At 55.6% G+C, this 19,185-nt stretch overlaps 2 protein-coding genes across 2 annotated transcripts in view; one reads left to right on the top strand and one right to left on the bottom strand.

Moving 5' to 3' along the window:
• Positions 1 to 454: 454 nt before the first annotated feature.
• On the bottom strand, positions 455 to 9,523 carry NLE1 (notchless homolog 1). The gene is made up of 13 exons (XM_062174753.1): positions 9,506 to 9,523; positions 9,256 to 9,399; positions 8,400 to 8,617; positions 7,684 to 7,763; positions 5,428 to 5,504; positions 5,191 to 5,288; positions 4,725 to 4,917; positions 4,174 to 4,309; positions 3,976 to 4,022; positions 3,118 to 3,320; positions 1,955 to 2,114; positions 1,797 to 1,867; positions 455 to 1,297 (listed from the first exon to the last, which is right to left on the bottom strand). Exons 1-13 carry the CDS (start codon positions 9,521 to 9,523, stop codon positions 1,285 to 1,287), a joined length of 1,458 nt encoding a protein of 485 aa, XP_062030737.1. The 3' UTR covers positions 455 to 1,284.
• Positions 9,524 to 12,811: 3,288 nt separating this feature from the next.
• Positions 12,812 to 19,185, top strand: part of UNC45B (unc-45 myosin chaperone B) — a 30,504-nt gene continuing 24,130 nt past the window's right edge. The window contains exons 1-6 of the mRNA XM_062215948.1: positions 12,812 to 12,862; positions 13,143 to 13,310; positions 13,805 to 13,841; positions 14,468 to 14,643; positions 16,100 to 16,189; positions 18,527 to 18,694. Of these exons, the coding sequence (XP_062071932.1) occupies positions 13,143 to 13,310; positions 13,805 to 13,841; positions 14,468 to 14,643; positions 16,100 to 16,189; positions 18,527 to 18,694 (639 nt within the window). The 5' untranslated portion in view covers positions 12,812 to 12,862. The remainder of the gene's footprint in view (positions 12,863 to 13,142; positions 13,311 to 13,804; positions 13,842 to 14,467; positions 14,644 to 16,099; positions 16,190 to 18,526; positions 18,695 to 19,185) is intronic.

Genomic DNA, 19,185 nt, shown 5'->3' with positions numbered 1-19,185 from the left:
AAGGATGTGGTGCAAGTGCACAAACTTTAGGGCACGGTCTGGCTGAATCCTGAATCTTACTGTGTGAGAAGGCAGGGGCAGATCACCGATGCTCCCTGGCCTGTTTCCTCATCAACAGCACGGGGATGCGAGACTCTTTCAGGCCCTCAGCGGTTCCTGTAAGGGCAGTCTGGAAGTCCAACCTGAATAAATTGGACCAGGCTCCACGCTAGCATCGGATGTGGCACAAAGCGAAGGCAGGGTGCAGGCTGGGTAGGATTCCCCACGAGACAAAGAACCTTCTTCCCAACCACCACACCACAGCACAATTCTGCAACAGCTCTGAAACCACACCCATCCCCCGATGGAGGGAGTCCTCCCCACCCTGAGCCTGGCCCAGTGCCGGGGAGGCCCAGCAGAACTCTGTGATGATGACATCTGTTTTTATAAAACAAATTTATTTATTTTCACTTTATTTGAAAGGCAGAGGGAGGGAGAGAGAATGAGATCTTAGCCTGGGGCCCCATCCAGGTCTCTCACATGGGTGGTGGGGACCCAAGTGCTTGAGCCATCACCTGTGCTTCCCACAGGGTGCACGTTAGCAGGGAGCTGGGATGGCCAATGGAGCCGAGACTTGAAACAGGCACTCAGATATGGGACACAGGCCTCCCAAACAGCTTCCAAACACCTGCCCTAGGAAACCTTTATCTGTGCCATCCAGTACCGGAGCCTCTGGCAGGACCGAGACCCCAGGATTCCGTGCTGAATTCTGGCTAACAGAAATGGCCACGTGTGGCCAGTGCCTTCCGTAGTGGACAGCACAGCCCTGGCTTATCCTCTGGCCACTGTCACACTGACCTCTGAGGCACGAAGGAAAAGGAGGAAAGGCATCTTCCTGGTCAGCTTGGTTTTGGCCTCATCCAGTGCAAGGGAGTGGGCCAGATTTTGCACAGTCTCTGGCTGAGCCTGGGATTCTAGAACAAGGAGTTGTAGCCCAAACACACAAAATAGAAGTTATTTATTTGGTCACACACCTGCAGTTTGACCCTGACCAGAGCTGGCACTCTGGAGGCAGGGGCAGCAGCCGAGGCCCCGTCAGAGACTAGCCTCCCCTCTCCCTGCCAGCGCTAGCCAGCCAGGTACCCAGAGGGGCCCCCAGCCGTATCCCAGGCAGGGGACCTGTGGCGAGAGCCAGCAGGCTCTGTGGCGGGCAGCAGGTCACCCCTGGTGAGGAGGGTGTGTTCTCTGCAGAGCAGGCAGCTGGCCGAGCCCGAGCCCAGGGAGGACTGAGAGATGCAGGGCTTCTCATCTCCTCCATCTGTGGAGAAGGGGAGGGGCGTGAGAGGGGCCTCCTACACTCCCGGGCTCCTCTGTGCTCCAGCCACTCGCACAGGAGGGGCCCCGCCTCCCCAGGCAGGCTCCCGGCAGCGAGGACTCTCCACCGACGGCGCTTCAGGGCTCTCCGTGTGCTCCCTTTCACCCTCCTGTCTGTGGAGGTTTTATAATTCCCAACGGACCAGTTCACCAAGTCTCCGTGACAGCTCAAGCCACAGGACTCAAGCCCAGGGCTCTCCCAGAACCCCTACTCACACTGCCTGATGCTGGAAGACTCTGGATGTGTCCCCCAGAGAGGGGCGCATGTCCTGCCAGGGTCCCCTCAATCCCTGCGACTGCTGCAGCACCGCCCCTTGCCCACCGACATCCTGGCTCCACACCTCCTCAGGGCAGTCTGAGCACCCGGGGGGGCCCGCAGGATTCTACACCACCAAGGGGAGAGGGCGCCACTTGAGGACACCAACCGCCCCATTCCCACTCACATCCGGAGGCACTTGTCCTTCCCACCACTGGCCACTCTCTGGCCATCTGGGCTCCAGTCGACAGCATACACCTGCCAGAGGCAGAAGGAGAGTGAAGTGGTGTGGGGAAGAGGGCAGGGCTGCAGTCCCAGCCCCCGCCTGCCCACAGGGGGGCGTACCTCATCGGCATGGCCTGGCAGGTCTGTGGCCAGCTTCTGGGCCTTCACATCCCACACCTTCAGCGTGCTGTCGCTGCTGCCGCTCACCAGCAGCCGGCTGTCCGCTGACCACGCAATCTGGTACACGGCAGCCACATGGCCACGCAGGGAAGCCAGGTACCTGAGCCAGGGAGAGGCTGCGTGTTAGAGCTTCACATGTGCCCTAGAGCTCCCCCAGGCCCACAGCAGTGGTACTCAACCTTGGCTGCCTGTTAGAATTTCCCTGGGGACCTTTTACAGCCTCTCACCACGTGGCTCCTATTCTAGACCATCTTAATCATTACCACTCATAACTGTTTTGCAAAACTTCTCCAAATGAGCTCATTCTAGGGTGCCTCTTGCCAGGCCTCCATACCTGCACGACTGTGTGCCTTACAATCCAATGTGGCCACCTGCTTAGCCCATCTGCCCAACACCCCTCGCACACAGCAGCTGCTGCTGGCAGGTGGCTGCAGTGACAGCCGGCCAGGCCCACCTGGAACGTTCCGGTCAACGCAGTCCAGCTGGGACTCTCTGGACCAGCTTCAAGACCTCTTGGAGACCAAGTTTCCTTCTTTTAAAAAGGAACTGGATTACCCATCTCAAAGGATGGCTGTGTGAAAACACAGACAGACACACAGGTTCTCTTTCGGCCCCAAAGGGGCATGCCTTGCTCCTTTTCTCTGCGTGTGCAGGCCCTGGCCTCGATCCCCACCTCATGAGCCCGCGGACACTGCGACTCCCACACCAGAGCTTCTCGAGTTCAAATGAGCAGCTGTCACCAGGCAACCTTATTAAAATGCAATTCCTTCACGCCCCTGAGGCTGCTGGTCCGTGGACTGCGCTTGATGGACTACACCGAGGAGGCCCAGGTGGTGTCTGTGCCACGAACCTACCTACGCTTCCCCTCACTAGCGCGACCATATCCCTGGCTCCTCGGCCCCTCCCCTCAACGTGGGATGAACGAGTGCTGTCAGCGCCCACTTCGCAACCGTCCTAAGTATGCCATCTTGTTAATCCTCTCAGTGTAGCCAAGAAGGGGTCTGCGGGACACGGAATAGGAAACAGGCTCAAAGACCCAAACCCCTGCCAAGATCACAGAGCTGGGAAGGGGCCTCGCAGGGAGCGGCCCTTGCCCCACTCACTTGCCCGTCCTGCCATCCCACAGCTTGATGGACTTGTCGAAGGAGGCGCTGGCCACGACGCGCGAGTCTGGAGAGAAGAGCACCTGGTTGATGAGGGCCTGGTGTCCCGTCATCCGTGCAAGGGGCTTCTTGTCCTCTGCTGGGGACCACAGGAAAAGGGTGAAGTCGTCGGAGCCAGACACCAGCCTCTCGGGGCTCTGGCCCTAGGGAGGCAGAAGGCACACCACATCAGACGTGGGCTCAGACCAGAGTGGGATGCCAACATCACTGACAGGGACAGAGGCCAGGGCTAAGAGTGAGGCCTAGGCCAGTTCCTCACTCACCCGTGACCATGGGCAAGTCACAGCTCAAAAGGAACAGGCAAGTCTGTGCAACTGGTATGATTTCTAAGCTATATGATTGCATGGCAAAGCAACTACGTGGCAGAGCAGTGTGTTAAGAACAGGGGGGCATTTCTACACGTACTATGTGTGTGAAGATCTGTACGTGATACGTATATACATGTATGTATACCCAGGAAACCTCTAAGCAGACACAAGGTGCTGGCAGCACTGGATGCCTCCAGGAGAAACCCTGGCTATGCAATAGAAATGGGAGTTCCAGGCAACCTTTCTGGAGTCTTTGATCTCTAGATGTGAATGTGTTAGTTAATAAACTAAATAAAATGAAAAAGAAGTTCCTTACTTATTTTACAACAAATAGATAAGCAAATAAAACAAGAAAAGTGAAATAAAGCGACTCCTGGCACATTTACGATTTGAGGATTGCACACTAGGCTGGTTAGAACAGGCGGCCAGAAGGGAGAGGCCAAGTGTCTGCATAGCATTGCCACGGGGCTGGGGCACACGTGGTACTCACCCGCACAAGGTTGTAGCGACTCAGCGCCCTCTCCTTCCACTCCTGCACTGTGTCAGGGATGGGGCGGGGGGGGAGAGACGGGGGTGAGGGATGAGGCTGATCAGAAAACCCAACACGAACAGCAAACCCTCCCATCCATTAAGTGACAGAACTGGCTCCTCCCCAAGCTGCCTTCCCCCTTTCTCCTGCTGAACTCACAGGACCCCTGCAGGTCTTGGGCATTAACTGTGGCCTCAGCCGGCTCGAAGGCCCCTGTGCGCAGGGCGTAGTCAGTGCTGAGCGCCATGGTGTTCACCCAGTGGCCGTGGCCTTGCAGAGTCCGGCACAGCACACCCTAGGGTAGGAGAGAGGGGTCCGACGCTCACACACACTCACCAGGCCCAGGACATAGGTGCCCTGGGACTAGTGTGTCCTCACTCACCACTGTGGCCTTAACCGAAAAACCACCCCTCTGGGCTCCAGTCAGTGCTTCTGAAAACACGTTCACAGACGAGAAGCACATCAGAGTACAGGGGCATCGGTCCAGCAAGTCTGGGACATGGTAAGTTGGATAAAACTACACGAACTTCCTACAGCGGGGATGCTGGAACCCTCACTGTGGTACTGCCCCAGCCGCACACACCCTTGTCCCCAAAGCACCGTCCCTTCGGGGCTCCCAGTACACATCTGGGAAACACTGACAGCCATGTGGCTCCCGGTACCAGCATCCCACAGCCCGTGATTGGCTTCTGAACCCTCCCAGCTCTTACGTCATGTGCCCTCCAGACTTTGATGGTGCGGTCCTGGGAGGCAGAGTAGAGGAGCCCGTCCCCTCCCCACCGGAGACAGGTGACCGACTGCGTGTGCCCCGTCAGGATGCGCTCACAGCGGCCCGCCGCTGTGTCCCAGACCCGCACGCTGCCGTCCTTGGAGCTGCTGGCCACATAGCGGCACTCGGGGTTCCTGGCGAGGAGAGGCACATGTGACATCACTTTGCTCTGGAAACACCAGTCAGTCATTCCCAACTCAAAGGCCAGGACAAGCACTTGACAGCCCCCTGGCCCCAAGGTGGTTCTCAGGCCCCCGGGACAGCAACATGAGTCTGGAGGTGGAAGACCCTCCCTGCCACCTGCCAGGCGCCCTTCCCATCCCCTCCCATAAGGCTTCTCCACACAGCACAGGAAGAGGGACAGCGTGGCTCTCCGGCACAGCCCGGCCTCAGTCAGTGTCACTCACACGTGGAGGGGCTCCCAGCTCAGGCCTGTGATCCACTTGCTGTGGCCGACGAGGGCCCTGCCCACCTGCTTCCCTGTGCTGGGGTCCCACAGGAGAATCTGAAAGACACAGCTCACTGAGTAACTCTTGCCAAGCTGTCCCTAGACCCGACCCTCCCTGAAGATTCCAGAATGGGACTGAATTGTCCCCCAGGAAGGAAGCCCTAACCCCTACCTAGTTATCCTGACCACCACCTACCTGGCCATTCTTGCAGCCGGAGGCCAGCTTCTTGCCATCTGGGGACCAAGCTATGCTAAGGACCCAGTGTCTGTGTCCTAGGAAAGGAGAAAGGAGAGACCCTGTCAGGCTTTATTCCAGTGCCAAGCAGTGCTGGGTGCATCGCCTCAACCATTCACTGAACAAAGGAGGAGAACACAAGAGAAGGAGGGGGCGGCTTTCTGGGCCAAGGGAGAACACATCCTGAGTGCTAGAGCAAGGTATCTTCTCGCAGACAGCACGGCCACATTCGAATCATTCCCTACGTGACACATGCTAAGAAGCGTTTACACACAGCATCCACTGCGATCTTCCCTAAGATGTGGAGCAAAGCAGGAATTATCATCCTCCGCAGACTAAGCTTAGCCAGGGAGTGTGTCTCCCAGGGTGGTTCCCAACCAGCAGCAGCATCTGGAAACTTGTTAAAAACAGATTCTGGAGGGGCGGGCGCTGTGGCGTAGTAGGTTAAGCTTCCGCCTGCAGCACCACAACCCATATGGGCACACAATAGAGTCCCAGCTGCTCCACTTCCAATCCAGCTCTCTACTAATGGCCTGGGAAAGCAACAGAGGATGCCCCAAATGCTTGGGCCCCTGCACTTGCATGGAAGACCCAGTGAGAGACCTGAGCCTGGATCAAGGCGCAGCTATTTTAGACGAGGCCTCCATCTTGTAACTCAGGCCTGATCGGGTCCTGAACCCTAAGCCAAAAGCTCCTAAAAAAGAAAATAAAATTCCCATTACAAAAACTCTCCTAGTAACAGCCAATTAACAGATAGCAGGGAAATACGCAGTTCCAGGTATCTTTTCAGACAGTTAAGGTGACTGATAACATCCCGAAACCCTGCAGTTTGGCACTACACCCTAGCAGCTCGGACCCTAAACTTTAGCCAATCATAAAACGACAAGCATAAATTTAAAATATAAGACTATCAGATGCTGTACAGCCGAACTTGTTTGTTCAACTGTATAAAAACCCTAACGACCTTACTGTAGGGGCCACCGATCCAGCCCAGCTGCACCTGGTATGGACATTGGTCCAAACTCGAGTTTGAAATAAAACTCTTGTGCTTGCATCAGCCTCGGCTCCCGGTGGTCTTAATTGGTGGGAATTGGACACTTCGGGTACAACACCAGAAGCTCCTGGCTCCTGGCTCCAGATTGGCCGAGCTCTAGCTATTGTGGCCATTTGGGGAGTGAACCAGCAGATGGAAGACCTCTCTCTGTAACTCTGCCTTTCAAATAAATAAATAAATCTAAAAAAAGAAAAAAAAAAAATCCCAGACTCTGGGGCGGCATTGGCCTAGCATTGACTCCACTTCAGAGGCCTGTGTCTCACACCAGAGGGTCTGGGTTGGATTCCAGCTCCCCACTAACACAGACCCTGGGAGGCAGGGGTGCTGACTCAAGGGGTTGGGTCCCTGTCACTCGCATGGGATTCCTGGATTGAGATTAACACTTAAAAAAAAAAAAAGTCTTTATTTGAAAGGTTCAGTGATGGAGGGAGGGAGATCTTCCATCTGTTGGTCCACCCTCCAACTGGCCACAGTGGCTGGGGCTGGTCCAGACCAAAGCCAGAAGCCCAGCATTCCATCTTGGTTTCCCACATGGGTGGCAGGAGCCCAAGTACTCGGGCCATCGTCTGCTGCTTTCCCTGGGCACGTCAGCAGAGAGCCAGATCAGAAGCGGAGCAGCTAGCACTCAGATTGGCACTCTGATACGGGATGCTGGGGCTGCAGGCAGCAGCTTCGCTCACTGCACCACCGTGGTGGCCCCTAGCATTCCTTACTCTCGGCTCTGGCCTGGACCAGTCCTGGCCATCATGGAAATTTTGGGAATGAACTAGTTGAAGGTAGTCTGCTTTCTCACAAAAATAAATAAATAAATGCAAGTTCTCAGGCCCTACTCCAGATCTAATGACACAGACGGAGGAAGGACCCAGCAGTCTGTACTTTGACAAGCCCCAGATGATTCTGATGCGCACTACAGTGTGAGAACTACTGTGGCAGAGGCGGGTTCGAGCCAGGCTCCCTGTCACCAGCCAACCGGCTCCTTCCCATGGCACCACACTGACGCTACACCAGGGGCCTGTCTCTACTAGGACAGGCAGCTGCCAACTGCACATCCAAGGTTCCCATGTGCTCTGGGCCTCCTCAGGAGCTATGCACTGAGTGGACCAGCTGCCTGCAGCCACTGCACTAAGACCCCCTGAGAGCTGGCAGAGCCACTGCATACTGACCCTTGCATGTGAAATGTGGTGTCTCTGTGCTGAGATCCCAGAAGCGCACAGTGGTGTCTCCAGAGCCGCTGGCCAGGTACCTGGGGAAGGAGAGGCCGCCTGATGGCTGGAGCAGAGGACAACCAGTGGGGCCCACCCTGCAACCCCGCGTGCGAGCAATTCCCTCAGTTACCTTCTGCGGACAGAATCTGCTCCAACCTCTCCCCTCCCCTGCAAGTCCCTGGTGCGGGGCCCCTGTCCTGTGGCCATGGGACTCCTTGAATAAAGTCTGCCTTACCATCTTTAAGGAAAAATAAAGGCAGGTGTGGCACGGAATCTGGTACTGGACTCCTTCCTCTCCCCTCTTCCCCCAAGAAGGAGAAATATGACATTGTGCCATTTGGGAAAAGACCCAGGAGGCTACTCCTCCCCCTCTTCTCTCCTGCAGCTATAACCAGTGAGGAAATTAATCCCAATAGCACAGGGGTAAACATGAAGCCAGAAAGCTTACGTGATGTGCGAGCCACACAGCTACAAAGGAGGAGAGCTGAGTGTGCAGCTCCAATCTCCCAAAATCAACGGCAGGCATCCTTGGACCGGGGACAGCGCCACTAGGGGAGTCCCCTCCTTGCAACCTGAGCCCAAAGCACGATGCCTCACCATAACCCCGGGGGACCCTGCCCATCGCAGTCAGAGCCCCCCCACATCCTCCTCCGCCATTCTGCGGCTGTCCTTACTTTCCTGTGGGACTGAAGGCCACAGAAATGACCGCTTCACTGTGCCCCTCTAAGGAGCTGGTGCAGCGGGTCACGGCGCGGACTCTGAAGATGGCCTGCGGCTGGTAGATGATGTCCAGCACCTTCTCCGTCTCCACTGCCTGGGACTCCAGCGTCTTCCCCAGCGAGGACACGATCTCGGCATCGTGGACATAGAAAGCCAGTGGCAGAGGCTCCTCCTGGGGGGCAAGGTAAAGGCAACACCCCCGTGGAAGGGTGCAGGTGCCGTCGCCCCCGGGGCTGTGGGGAAGTGAGGCTTCCTTCCCCTTGGGATACTCCTGTCACTACCCACTGAGCACCAGCAGCAGGGGGGCCATCTGTTATGCACTGTGAAATCCTTTACCTGGATCTCGCACATGCTAGTAACCTTACTTGATTTAAAAAGCAATCAAACAACAGAGGCTCTGAGCAACTTAGTAGCTGGCTCAACCTCCTGCTGGCAATGACAACTCTCACGCCGTGCTGTATTTGCCTAAGAAACATCCGAAGGACTAGCGAAACATGCAGACCGTTGCTACACACTCACGCCCCCCACCCCCAGGTCCGGGGCGGGGGCCAGGATCTGCGATTTCAAGCGCACACACCACCTCCCCACAACAGAGGGCAGCACCGCCAGAGACCCCCGGTTGAAAGGTTAAGAGCAGGGTTCTGAGTCTGACAGACTTGGGAGCTCCAAGTCCAACGCCCTAGCACGCGGCACACGCCAGTAATTTAATCCCTGCTGGACTCAGGGCTGAGACGAGAAACCAACCAAACGGGACAACCCCGCAGGCGGCCCCACGGGCGCGGATTCCACCTCGGGAAGCCCGCCGCTCACCTGGGCCAGCAGCGCGTTGCACACAAGCTGCAGCCGGTCCGGGGTGATGTCCACGGGCACGTCGAACGGGGCGCCCAGCAGCTGCCCGCTCTCATCCTGGAACTGCACCAGCAGCCGCTGCACGTCGTGCGCCGCCGCCTCCTCCTGCGCCAACAAGCCGGGCGGTCATCAGCCCCGCCGCGCCGCCCCGCCAGCCCCGACTCGGCCTCCTCCCGCGGGCTCGGGGGGACCCCCGAGCGCGCACACCCACCGCCGCCGCCGCCGCCATCCTGCGTCCGCACGTGGAGAAGACGGACCGCCGCGGGCCAGAGCGCCACCTCCGTGGCCAGGCTGGGGACGCAGCTGGCCACGGCGCCCTCTGGTGTTGCGGAGGAGAAGTAGCACGCGGCAGGAGGAGGCGGCTTCACCGCGGGGTCCTCCCTCTGTGGTTGGCAGCCTAGCTTGCCCGAGGCGCTGAGAGGCAGGGAGGAGCCGAAGCCGAAGCAGAAGCCGTGGCTTTCAAAAGCCAGAAACTAACTACTGGATTCAAGGCAGAAACAATTACTTTGGAATGGGTCGAGTCAGCTGATCGCAGTGATGAGCACAATTTCTTCCATTACGACAGCATTGCTGTGTTTTCTATGCAAACGCTCACATGATTTCCTCCCCATTTTACACGGGAGGAACGGACACAGAGGGAGTCCTTGCCCAGGCCTTCTTAGGCTCCCGCGGCTCTGCCTCACTGACAAGCCTTGTTCTCGCCGACTCCCACGGGACAATTCTGCGGGGAGTCTATGTCGCTTCCCCCAGGCCTCTGCCACAGCCATCCTCCACTCTGCAGCCAGGGACACCTTTAAAAAAATAATAATAGTAATCTGGGGCCGGCGCTCTGGCGTAGCGGGTTAAGCTGCCGGCTACAATGTCGGCATCCCATGTGGACACCGGTTCGAGTCCCGGCTGCTCCACTTCCGATTCAGCTCTGCTGGGAAAAGCAGAAGATGGCCCAAGTCCTTGGGCCCCTGCACCCGCATGGCCTGACTCCATCAGTGTTTTTTGCACATGTAGTTTCTCCCTCCATCTAGAACCATTAGAGATTGAATTGTCTCATCCTCACCCCCACCCCAAATACATATGTCCAAGGAGGAGGGTGGGGCGGACACTTGTCCTAGCTTTTTGGACGTCACTTGGGATGCCCACACTCCATATCAGAGTGCCTAGGTCTGAATCCCAGCTCCAATCCCAATTCCAGCTTCCTACTAACACCTACCCTGGAAGGCAGATGATGACCTAAACAATTGGGTGCCTGCCACTCACGTGGGAGACCTAGACTGAGTTCCCACATCTCGCCTCCAGGCTGGATCAGCCCTGGCCATCCAGGGTAACTGGGGAGTGAACCAGCAGAAGGGAAATCTCCCTTCTGTCTCTCAAATAAATAAAATAAGTTAAAAAAAATTTAAGGAAATAGGCCCTACAAAGCAGGTAATAAAGGTCCAGTGAACATCCCATATGGGTGCCATTTTGAATCCTGGCTGCTCCACTTCCAATCCAGCTCCTCGCTTATGCGTCTGGGAAAGCAGCAGAAGATGACCCAAGTGCTTGGGCCCTTGCACCCATGTGGGAGACCTGGAAGGAGCTCCTGGCTCCTGGGTTCAGTTTGGCACAGCCCAAGCCATTGCGGCCATTTGGGGAGTGAACCAGCAGGATGGACAATCTCTCTGTCTCTCTCTCTCTCTCTCAAACTCTGAAACAAATAACTAAATCTATTAAAAAAAAAAAAAAAAAAAGAGCAAGGGACCTGGAGCTCTCGGTCCTCCCTATCTGCATCCTGCCTCCAACACTCACAGAGAGGAGACTGCATAAGGGCCCAGTGTCTGTAGGCTGGCAAGAGAGACCTCACCAGAAACCATGCCCAGTGGCAGCCCCTATGTTGTCTAAGCCTCCCAGTCTCTGGTGCTGACTGAGACAGGAGCAGCGCCTCACTCCTCAAGTCTTGCCTTAAACATCCACTCATTCATCCAACAAATGCATTGAGCACCCACGTGCTCAGGGAAGCCTTCTCTGCAATGATGCCTATTTCCACGCTGTGTGCAAAACTTGTCTTCCCCCTGTAGAAGTCACAGATCCATCACTGAGCACCTCCTATGTACCACACACTACTGCAGACACTTGGACCAGTCAGTGAACAGACTCCAGCCCTCCTGAGCCTTAAGGAGGGCTCATCGACATGGTAATGCTACCCTCTACAGTTCCTGGCACACAGTGGATGTTTAAGAAATGCCTGTAGAATGAATTACTGGATCAGGGTTTGAGTCTGGGGTCCCTGCTGTTCTCTGACTCGAGCCAGCGATCCATATGGGATGCCAGCACTGCAGGCAGAGGCTTAACCCACTATGCCACCACGCCGGCCCCTCCCTGTGAATTTTCTTCCGTGTCTTTCTCAGTCTTCATCAGGTAAGGTTGAAGGTGTGTGGGGGAGGGTAGGAGGGCATGGAATGGAAGTGAGCAGAGCCAATCAGCAGGAAGATGCCATTCATGTGTTCATTCATTCATTCATTCATTCATTTGGGCACATGGGGCCCCGGCTCAACCAGGCTCTGTGCTGGGCATGGGGAGGAGCCAAGCTGCTGGAGATGCTGTCCCTGTCCCTCTGGAAGGGAGCTCCTGTCCCAGGCTTGGAAACTCTGACAAGCAGGGAGTCCAAGTGGGGGCAGGCAGCCTGGTGGGTCCTCGGGAAGCCGCAGATAGAGGAGGAACAATCAGTCCTCTGTGATAGTGAATACCTAGGAAGACCCCCTTCTGATGGGGGGAGGGGCGGCTGGTCCCAGGAGAGCAACAGGTTGGCTGGGGGTGGGGTAGAGACCTTGGTCTCAGGGAGTGCCCAGCATGACTCAGCCCCTGTTGTGGGAGAGGTCAGTCCAATGGGGGGCGGCGCAGAGCCCCCCTCAGGGAGCTCCCAGCTGCATCGCTTTGCCCACTCTGGGGGGGGGGGGGGCAGGAGACGACCGGAGCCCTGCCACAGCCCGCTTGGCTGAGACAAGTCCTGCCAGCCTTGGAAAGCAGGGCATTTTCAACACGGGAAGGCAGAGGTCGGGCTGAGGTGTCGCGAGCCTCCCCTCTGTTCTCCCTCCTCCCTCCAGAGAGGCATTTCTGGAAGCCTCCAGTTGGTGCGGGACCTGGGCAACTGCTCTGTCTGTCAGCCCCTCAGCTGTCACTCTGTGCCCAAAATAGCAGCAGCTGGGGTGGGCAAGGAGGTTGTTTATGTAGGGCGGAGGTGGCGGAGGCATGGGGGGGGGGCTGTGCTTGGGGACGGGGAGTGCCCCTCCTTTCTGGATCTTTCTCTTTCTTGGGCTGTGAGCCCGTGACCACCCCCAGGACTGCTCCTAAGCCCCAGGGGCACAGGCTAATCAGCACCTCCACGTGGTCCCCTCTGTCCAGTCTGGGGAGGGGGAGGGCCCCTAGGATCCATGACAAACTGCAGGGCCACCTGCCCCTGTGGACAAATATGGTCTGAAGCCACTGGCAGGGGTGATAAAGGGCTGAGCGGGTAGGCTGGGCCTGGCTGGCTGGAGGTGACGGGCAGCTCAGAGGAGCAGCATCACAGAGCAACGACAGAGCCACCACAGGCAATGTGAGCCGGGCCGGGGGACAGCGGGCCTCTGGCAAGGTGGCTTCACCCACCTGCCCGTGCAGGCTGGCTGGGAGGGTCAGAGGGCGAGGCACTGGGACCCTGAGACCCCTCTCAGGCCAAGCAAACGTCCTAATGGCTGTCCGGGACAATGACTTGGGGGTGCTGAGGGTGGGTCCCTCCTAGGCAGAATCCACCACAGTGGGATGGACCCAGGAGCTGGGACTGCAGGCCAGAACCCCAGCCCTGGGTCTGGAGCAAGGGGCTGGCCCTGTCCTGACAGATGGCGGAGGCAGAAGCAGTGAAGCTGAAGGAGGAGGGGAACCAGCACTTCCAGCTCCAGGACTACAAGGCGGCGACAAAGAGCTACAGCCAGGCCCTGAAGCTGACCAAGGACAAGGCCCTGCTGGCCACGCTCTACCGGAACCGGGCAGCCTGCGGCTTGAAAACGGTCTGGGGCAGGATGGGCCAGGCGTAGGGCTGAGGGCCCTGGGTTGGGGGGGCAGCCCCTGAGTAGGCCATCGTCCCAGCCGCCCGTCTGGACCCCTCAGTGGGGCCTCGTCCTGCTGAGCCCACTCCTTGGGGAGACAGAAACTCACACAGGGCAGCCTGAGGCTCGCGCAGGAGCTGTTTGTGGGTGCAATTTCACGGCATCTTAAGATCAGCCCTGTGACCCCTGTTGATACCCACTTCCGGCAGATAAGAGCCTCAGGCCTCCGAGGGCATCGTTCCCCTGCCTGGGCTCTCCCAGTGGTAACAGAGCTGGGCCTGAATCCCAGGTTCATCTGATGCCAGAGCCTGTCCACTTTTCATGCCCAGGGATGGGTGCACCCCGGGTGTCCAGCAGCCTGTAGCTCCCCCAGCCACTCCTCGCCACCCTCATGGCTGTGGCGCCCTGCACGGGGCCCTCATTCACTGAGTCTCTGTCTCTGTCTGGCATCGCAGGAGAGCTACGTCCAGGCCGCGGCAGACGCCTCCAGAGGTGGGCAGCCCTCCCCCCGACCTTGCCTTCACCTCCTCGCCTCTGCATGGTCTGTCTTGGGTTTTGATTTTTTGGGAGGTGGGGGTGGGGTGAAGGAGAAACTGTCTGAGTTTGCAAAGACTGGAATGAGCTGGAGAAGGTGTGAAAACCCATCCTCTGGAGAGGCACGGGGCGGGGGGGGGGGCAGCCCAGAGAAGAAAGCGGCTCCCAGGTGGGCTGGAGCTAGGCCTCCCCAGACCTGCGAGGCTATCACAGCAGGACTGGATTTCATCTCAGTAGCAGGGGGTATATTTCAGATGGGAAGGTGGAGGGGCTTCTGGTGGAGCTGCCTGGAGGAGGAGGGAGCTCCCCGTTGCTGGGGGTATGCAAGCAATGGATGAGCCCTTGGTGGGGATCCTGTAGCAGGGCTTGGAGCGTCAGGACTTGGATGAGTTGTTCCATGAGCTCCTGTCCCAACCTGAGGTTCTATGGATCCCACTTCTCCCTGCTAAAGGGAAAGTGGGCCAGGCAGTCCACATGCATGTGGACCCTCCAGGAGGACAGAGAAGCCTGCAAGAGCAGGAGGGGAGGGGGCCCACAGCCCGGCCCCCTGAGGCATCGCCTGTCCCCCACCCCACCCCCCATAGCTATCGACATCAACTCCTCGGACATCAAGGCTCTGTACCGGCGATGCCAGGCGCTGGAGCACCTGGGGAAGCTGGACCAGGCCTTTAAGGACGTTCAGCGCTGTGCCACCCTCGAGCCACGGAACCAGAACTTCCAGGAGACGCTGAGGAGACTCAATGGCAGCATTCAGGAGAAGGTGAGCTGGGCAGTCCCCCACAGGCCCTGGCTGTGCCCATTTCCAATCCCAGTGGGGATGGTGGGGGAGCAGAGCCAGCCCTACCTCCACACGCTAGCTGGGGGCAGCAGGTGGCAAGAGCAGGCTCCACAGGACAGTTGAGCAGGTGCACCTACCTGTGAGTGATCAAAGAGGTGTTGGGATTCTTTTCAGTGGGTACAGGCCAGCCAGGGCTACAACACAGGTCTTTCGCATTCCAGATAGGGGAAAAAAAAATCACTGTAACTTAGCGATCTTCCTCTGTCCTGGCTATCAGATGCTTCCTGGGAATCAAGGGACATTGATAAGGGATAGAGGAGAGTTAAGGAGCCAGGAGAAAGGTGAAATCTTTTCTAGGAAGTTGAGGGGGTATGGGGAGGGAGATCCTGGACCAGAGGTGAGGACCCGAGCACCCTACTCCTGGCTCTGCTTCTAATTTTCCAAGGGACCCCTTGAGATGTCAGTTCCCCTCTGGGAGAGCAGGAGAGTCACCAGTCACCGAGCTCCTTGCCCCAAGGCCCAAGAAGTCCCCATGGCAGGACCACAGCTCCCTGTCCAGGGTGCAGGCTGGAGGGCAGGGGAAATACAGTAGAAGGGGAGATCGGAGGAGGGGTGGGAGAAGGGAAGACCTCTCCCCACCCCAAGGGAGTGTGGAGCAGCAGAGCAAAGCAGTGGGAAGCAGAGAAGGAGCTGGCCAGGTGAGGAAGTTGAGTGCTTAAAATGCAGAGCAGTGGGGTGGGGAGGGGAGCACGAGGCCCTCGCCCCCTAGCCAGATAACAATTTCTATGGACTCTTGGGAGCTGATTCAGGTTTCCAAGTTTGGCGACGTGTTTCTGATTTAGTTTCTGTGTGACTGTCTAACCTCTGAGTGTCCATGAGGCTCTAAAATTGGGCTGCTTTCAAGACTGTTGCAATGCCCAGATAGCGAGGGGAATGAGACTGAGCCCCATGGGTCGAGGACTCTTTAAAATGTTATTTATTTGCAAGACAAATAGAGATCTCCCATTCACTGGTCCATTCCCCCAAATGCCTGTGGCTGGGCCAGGCCAAAGCGAGGAGCCAGGGATGTAGCCCAGGTCTCCCATGTGAGTGGCTGGGACCCAAGTACTTGAGCCATCCCAGGTCTGCACAGGCAGGAAGCTGGAGTCAGTAGCTGGGTGTAACTCAAACCCAGACTTCCCAATATGGGATGCTGGCCAGACGCCCATCCATCTCGGGTGGGGACTTGATTTTGTGCACCAGTCTATCCCCAGCATCTAGAACTGTGCCTGGCACGCAGGCTTTATTTCAGCTAACTGTTGAGTGGGTAAGTCAGCCAGTGTGCTGGGATTGAGTAGACCCCTCCGCCCCCCAATATTACTGAGATGAGCTAGCCGAGGAACAGACTGAGATTATGTGGCGCCGCCTGCCTCCTGCCTCCCCCCTCCTCCTTCCACAGCTCCGCGTGCAGTTCTCCACCGACTCCAGGGTACAGACCATGTTTGAGATCCTCTTGGACGAAAACAGCGAGGCTGATAAGCGGGAAAAGGTGAGTGTGCAGGGCCAGCCAGCAGAGGGCGCTCTCTGCACCCATCAGCTGACATCCAGCCAGTGATACCCTGACCTTGAAGAACACGATAGAAAACAGAGCCTGAACTTTTAGGGACCAGACTTATGGGTGAGGAGACTCGTGCAGAAGGACAGGATCCTGTTGTTAATTTAAAATGTTGATATTTTGTTCATCGTGGATTTTTTTGAATTGACTTAATTTTTTAAAAAGATTTTATTTTATTTGAGAGGTAGAGTTACAGACAGTGAGAGGGAGAGACAGAGGGAAAGGTCCTCCCTCTGTTGGTTCATTCCCCAAACGGCCACAATGGCCAGAGCCGCACCAATCTGAAGCCAGGAGCCAGGCACCTCCTCCCAGTCTCCCACGCAGACGCAGGAGCCCAAGCACCTGGACCATCTTCCACTGCTTTCCTAGGCCATAGCAGAGAGCTGGATTGGAAATGGAGCAGCTGGGACTAGAACTGGCACCCACATGGGATGCCTGCGCTGCACGCAATGGATTAACCTACTGCGCCACTGCGTCGCCCCGTCGACTTATTTTTTTTAATTGCATTAAATAGTATTTATCCCAATGATGGAGTTTCTTGGCACCTCCTTACATTTTGCATCCAAGGTGTGAGTGCCTCATTTGCCTCATCATGATTTCAGTCCTGAAAAACAATGACACGTTTAAATAATGCTTTGCTTCATTTAAAAATGTTGGAGAGAGGTCATTCTGAAATATTCAAATTAAATATTCAAATACTCACTGATACAGTCTTCTTCACAAAATTTGTTGCATTTTTTCATGTTCTAGTTCTTCTTCCGTGGAAACAAATTGGACATTTGAGCGTCTTCCTTTTTTTTTTTAAGTTTATTTTATTTATTTGAAAGACAGTTACAGAGAGAGGTAGTGACAGAGCGAGAGAGGTCTTCCATCTCCTGGTTCATTCCCCAGATGGCCTCAATGGCCAGAGCTGAGCCAATCCAGAGCCAGGAGTTTCTGCCAGGTCTCCCACATGGGTGCAGGGGACTAAGGACTTGAGCCATCCTCTGCCGCTTTCCCAGGTGCATTAGCGGGGAGCTGGATTGGAAGTGGAGCAGCTGGAACTTGAACTGGTGTCAATATGAGATGCCGGCACTGCGCCACAGTGCTGATACCATGTTTTCCATTTATAAGAACTAAACAGAGGATGCCTGAATAATGTTTCCTAGTCTGACAGTCAATAAATCCACATAGTATGCAAATACCTTCTATAACAACTCTTGTGAAGACGTACTGAGTGGTCATCAATGAAGACACAAAGCTCTCCACTGATAAAGATGGTTCTTTTAAAATATTTTTTAAATTACTTATTTTCATTTTATTTGAAAGGCAGAGAAACAGAGGATGATCTTGCATCTACTATTTCACTCCTGCAACAGCCCAGGCTGGTCCTTTTTTTTTTTTTTTTTTTTTTTTGACAGAGTTAGTGAGAGAGAGAGAGAGAGAGACAGAGAGAAAGGTCTTCCTTCCGTTGGTTCATCCCCCAAATGGCCACCACGGCTGGAGCTATGCTGATCCAAAGCCAGGAGCCAGGTGCTTCCTCCTGGTCTCTGATGTGGGTGCAGGGCCCAAGCACTTGGGCGATTCTCCACTGCCTTCCTGGGCCACAGCAGAGAGCTGGACTGGAAGAGGAGCAACTGGGACCAGAACCTGGTGCCCATATGGGATGCCAGCACTGCAGGTGGAGGATTAACCAAGTGAGCCATGGCACCGGCCTCCAGGCTGGTCCATTCTAATGCCGTGAGTCCAGAACTCCATCCAGGTCTCCCATGTGGGTGTAATCTTTCTGGTTACCACCTTCTGCCTTCCTGAGAACTTTTACAGCTTCAGGGTCCCCTGACTAGGCAAACACGCAAACTAACAGTACCAAAAACAGATAGAAGAGAAAATATTCAAGGAAAACGGCCCTCCGAGTAGAAGCCTTTTGCTTCTGAGCCTTTTCCCTAGTCCGTCTCCATAAGCACACACACACACGCAGTTGTCAATGCAGGCAGAGTGAATGTCGGATTCTGATTCTGCTTACCGAGGCTTTTCTCCAAATGGCTGTGCAGCCTTTTTATTTATGACTATAATGGCTGCAATATATTTCACCAAGTTGGTCTTTATGCAGGTTACTTTGTCTTCTTTTGAATTATGTCCTTTATCTGTGTTTCCAAGAGTAGAATTACAATGCAAGACAGTCTAAGGGTATTCTGAAGATCCATCCTTGCACCAGCCCCTGATACTTACCCATGGTCAAGGCCAGGGCAGCCATGCCTCCTTGGTGACCCCACTGCCTCTTTCCTCCTTTAGGCTGCCAACAACCTCATTGTCCTAGGCCGTGAGGAAGCTGGAGCTGAAAGAATCTTCCAGAACAATGGAGTGGCCCTGCTGCTGCAGCTCCTGGATACTAAGAAACCAGAGCTGGTGCTGGCTGCAGTGCGGACCCTGTCGGGCATGTGTAGTGGCCACCGAGCCAGGGTGAGAGCCTGGCTGTGGGGTGCCAGGGTCCAGGGGGTGGCATGTGGGTAGAGCTGTGGCTGGCATAGATAGCGCCCAACAGAAAGTCATAATCGTGGTGGTCTGGCCCCTAACTGAGTACAGCAGAATCCAGTCTTTTTCCTTTGAGCTGGAAATGTGACTATGCAAAGATAAGCTTAGTGAAAGTGGTTTTGGGGGAAGAACTGAATGCAAAACCTTTGATATTATGTAACTCTTTATACTAAGTCTTTGAAGTGAGGTGCATGTGAGGGAACTTCAAGAAATTCATGGAAAGTGGAATTATAAGTCTATTTCAGTGCAAAAAAGTTTCAAACTCCATGCATACAAAGGATCTTCAAAAATTTCTTGAGAAATGTGTATTATGAAAAGATTGTGCATGGATTTCAAATTTTTTTTTGCACCAAAATGCACTTATCTTGTTATTCCATTTTTGCAAACTTTTTAAAATGCTCACCTGTCTTACATTTCGA

The sequence above is a fragment of the Lepus europaeus genome, chromosome 18 (genome assembly GCF_033115175.1).
Source record: "Lepus europaeus isolate LE1 chromosome 18, mLepTim1.pri, whole genome shotgun sequence".
Classification (NCBI taxonomy): domain Eukaryota; kingdom Metazoa; phylum Chordata; class Mammalia; order Lagomorpha; family Leporidae; genus Lepus; species Lepus europaeus.
The sequence above is the reverse complement of the archived record's forward strand: the minus strand, read 5'-3'. Positions and strand labels throughout refer to the sequence as shown.